Raw genomic sequence first — 3,802 nt, forward strand, 5'->3', positions numbered from 1 at the left:
TTTTTTTTTATCCTAAATAAAAAGAAATGGTAAACATAAATGCTAAATTTGTAATTTTAGTGTAGATTTAACAATCCAAGAACCATATCACAGGAAATTAAACGTACATTAGCAAATTTTTGACAAAAGTAAACTTTGACCAAACGTGAAAGAAATAGTATAGAAAAGGGACTAAACTTGCAAGTTACCCTTTCTTTTACACTTCCGCATTTCACATTCACTAACAGATTACTAGATTAGGGATTTCATCCGGCCCGGTTCATCTAATTTCATTTGTCTTCCCCCAAAAGTTTGACGACCAGAGCGGGAAACGAAAAGATTTTGAATCCTCGGTTTTTCTCGCTCCACACACACGACACACAGACCCAGTTCTCATCTTCTTCTTCTCTTTCATCTTTGTTCATGTGGGTTTGTTCCTAGTTTTCATCTCTCTCCATCTGGGTTTGGCTCGCTGGAAACAAAGCTTGTTTTGGATAGAGGGTTTATTTCAATATCGATTTTGCATGCGAAAAGAATGGCCTGCCGGATTAGGATAAAATGAACACGAACGAAGTGGGCACTTCCGGCGGCGGTAAATTTCACACCGTACAGCCTCTTCGTGACTTGGAATCAAATTGGGAGGTAGATCTTGCCAAAAATCTCCAAGAGTATTTGCTCAAGATCTGCTCCGGTGAGATTACCGGTGGTGAAGATGATAGTCACCTATCTGTGAATTTTGCGGAAGGTTTGTTACTTTCAGAGTCAATAAATTATAGATCTTGTTTAAGCGAATTTTAACACTTGTGTGTTTGTGGAAACCCTAGCTGCTTTGCTGCTCCAAGGTTCAATTCAGGTGTACAGCCGGAAGGTCGAGTATCTATATTCTTTGGTTGTTCATGCTTTGGAGTTCATCTCTCAACAAAGGTAACTTTATAGTCCGAAAATAAAACTTCATTCTGATACATAGAATTTAAAGTAAGTATTGATAAGACTAGAAGTGCTTCTTCTTTGAGGGCTTTTTCGATTATGTAAATGTTAATTGAAGCAGTCACTTTCTGATTAGTTATATGAAATGTAATCAGTCAGCAACATGATCAACCAGAGAATGCTGCACCAGGCCAAGAAGAAGAAAATGGCCCAGTTGTTACTCCTACTGAACCAGATGATTCTTTTTGGGGCTCAGATGATATTCAAGGTACCCCTTCTAACTCATTTACCATTTAATTTTTACTGTTTTGTTGTTAAATGCTGTATGTATGTTACCAGTTGACGCAAAGAATTCATTGGATAGATCAAAAGACAGCAATACCCTTTTAAACAGCCATGTAAAGCCTCCTGCAAACTTGGTTGTTCTTGAGGGTGATTGTTTAGATACAAGTGGAGACAGTGGGGAGTTGGAGTCTTATTTGGTATGTAAAGCTATATAATGAATAGATATTGAAATGACACAATCACCCCTCTTTACTAATTCCTTTTTTAACCTATGATTGCAGTTAGCGACAAATGATCTCTATAAGGATTTTATTCTCTTAGATGCATGTGATGCAGTTGCAGTTGATGAATTTTTGAATGGGAATGATGAAGTTAACAAGACTAAAAATAATTCTAGAGGAAGTTCTATTGGGTCTAAATCTAGAAAGACATTTATGTCCCCTTCAAGACGTTCTGGTGGATTCATGTCACCTTCAAGACGTTCTGGTGGATTCATGTCACCTTCAAGAAGGTCTGCTGGAAAGACAGTTGACCCTGGTCCAAGTCAAAATGCATATGATGATAAAAAGTTTGAAACTAATGACCATCATATGGATGATCATGGATTTGACATGGATGATGGGTTTTCACAACCAGAGACATTTGATGATGATTCAGATGAAGAAGACGAAGAAGATCCATGGAAACCTTTAAATCCTCATGAAAAGGGAAACTTGAAAATTAAGCCCTTCAAAAAAGGTTTGTATGAAATGTTCTGTTTTCTTGATTCTTTCTCCAATATTTTCTTTCTATATACTCACTCTGTTTACTTTTATCAGTTAAAGTTTACAGAAAAGATTGGCCAAAACCAACCACCAAAGTCTCAATCACAGAAGAGTTTCCACTTGCAAAATTGCATGGTCCTATTAGTGTAGAGCTTCATGAAATATGGGAGGCACAACATGGAAAAGATCATGAGTCACAATCTCCTCCATATTATGAAAAGGTAGGTTTCTTAATTTTGTAAAGTGCACAACGCAGGAAATAGGAACATAGTTTACTCTTTTGGTATAACTGTGGAGTTTATTATGTAGCTTCGACAATCGCTTGTTGAAGGAGATGATGAAAATATTGGCACATTTAATAATAATGATAAAGATGATGAAGACGATGTATATGATAGTGGGGGCCATGATTTCATGCCAGATGATGATTACATGAACGAAGATCATTTCAATCATGAAAATGTTAGTTCTTTTCTTTTATGTCTTATTATAACAGCAAATGAAGATCATTTCAATCATGAAAATGTTAGTTTTTTTCTTTTATGGGAAGTTTGTTTTGATGTTCTTATTGGTTCTATTTTGCAGCATATGGATGATGCTACTCAATTTGACAGCAAGGAACCAGTTGAGCATGAAGAGCCAAAGTCTCATGAGAATCTTGAAGACTTGTGCCGATCTCATCTGGTGAGGAAAAACATTAATCTCTTTGCATATGTATTGATACAGTTATCCTTTTCGATATTTGTTTTATTGTAACTGTTTTTCCAATTATCATGGTGATGTAAACAATCACATCTCTTCCAAAATTCATCAGGATTCTCTGCTTGCAAGTATCTCCGAGACAGAAAAGCAGACTGCATTAGCAGCCCGGGTATCAACCTGGAAACAACGAATCGAACAAAACTTAGATGAACAAGTACGTCGATTCCTTCTCCATTTTCGTATCATTGATAAACCCTAAGTTCATAATCTGAATCTTCCCCTCAATTTCTATACCTTTTACATCAACAAATTGATCATCTGACAGGATGCACGACCACCGTTTGACATTCACGAATACGGTCAACGCACTTTAGACAAGCTCTCATACCAAGAAGATGTGGGCAATTCCATGTCTTTCACAGACGTTGTCAGAGGTCTAGAGAAACACGACATCGCTCGAACATTCTCCGCACTTCTCCAACTGGTAATCAATCGATCTCAATTATTCAATCAATTGTGTGCCCTAACCCTAGAAATGTAAGAATCGTCAACTTTTTTCGCTAAACTGGAAAAATGCGTCGTCTCAGGTGAACAATGGGAACGTTGAATTGGAAAGGGGAGGGATTGAGGGCGGACATGTTTGTTACACGGGTGAGAATCCGTTCCATGTTCGTCTTCTTACTAACGTGAAAAGACTGGAAGTACGACTTAGATCTGCGAATAAGAGACCAAAGGCTCAAATCAAGAGAGGAAAAGAGAACCATTCACCGCCGGGGTCGGTGTCGCCTCCGAGATCTATAAAGGTAGGAAAAATCGGCGGAATTAGGCGTACGCCGGAAAGCAAGAGGAGACGGCGGTCAAGATTGGTTGACCATGATGGGTTGATGATGTCTCCAGGGTGAATTCTCTGTGAGTTTGTGAAGATTGTGTAATTCTGTGCTATTGTGTACTGACAGTTTTTTAGGTTTGTAACAAATATTCTGCGTCAGGGCTCTTCTAACGTCTTTTCTTACCCGAGTTTAATCAAGGATTCGTCTTAATTGTTGTCATTAGATATGCCCTTGGATGTATGTCCGAAGTTTATACTGTTTGAGTAGGAACTTTTTTTTTCAATAATTTTAGAGAATGTAACTTATTTAGCTTTA

General features: G+C 37.7%; 1 protein-coding gene across 1 annotated transcript; it reads left to right on the forward strand.

The window, feature by feature from the left end:
* The first annotated feature begins 242 nt into the window (after positions 1 to 242).
* Positions 243 to 3,802, forward strand: HEB2 (condensin-2 complex subunit H2-like protein). Its single transcript, XM_078983216.1, has 11 exons — positions 243 to 724; positions 804 to 903; positions 1,062 to 1,174; positions 1,246 to 1,388; positions 1,473 to 1,929; positions 2,010 to 2,176; positions 2,265 to 2,417; positions 2,541 to 2,639; positions 2,770 to 2,871; positions 2,983 to 3,141; positions 3,245 to 3,802. Exons 1-11 carry the CDS (start codon positions 538 to 540, stop codon positions 3,557 to 3,559), a joined length of 1,995 nt encoding a protein of 664 aa, XP_078839342.1. The 5' UTR covers positions 243 to 537; the 3' UTR covers positions 3,560 to 3,802.

The sequence above is a fragment of the Lactuca saligna genome, chromosome 3 (assembly GCF_052625555.1).
Source record: "Lactuca saligna cultivar CGN05327 chromosome 3, ASM5262555v1, whole genome shotgun sequence".
Lineage (NCBI taxonomy): Eukaryota > Viridiplantae > Streptophyta > Magnoliopsida > Asterales > Asteraceae > Lactuca > Lactuca saligna.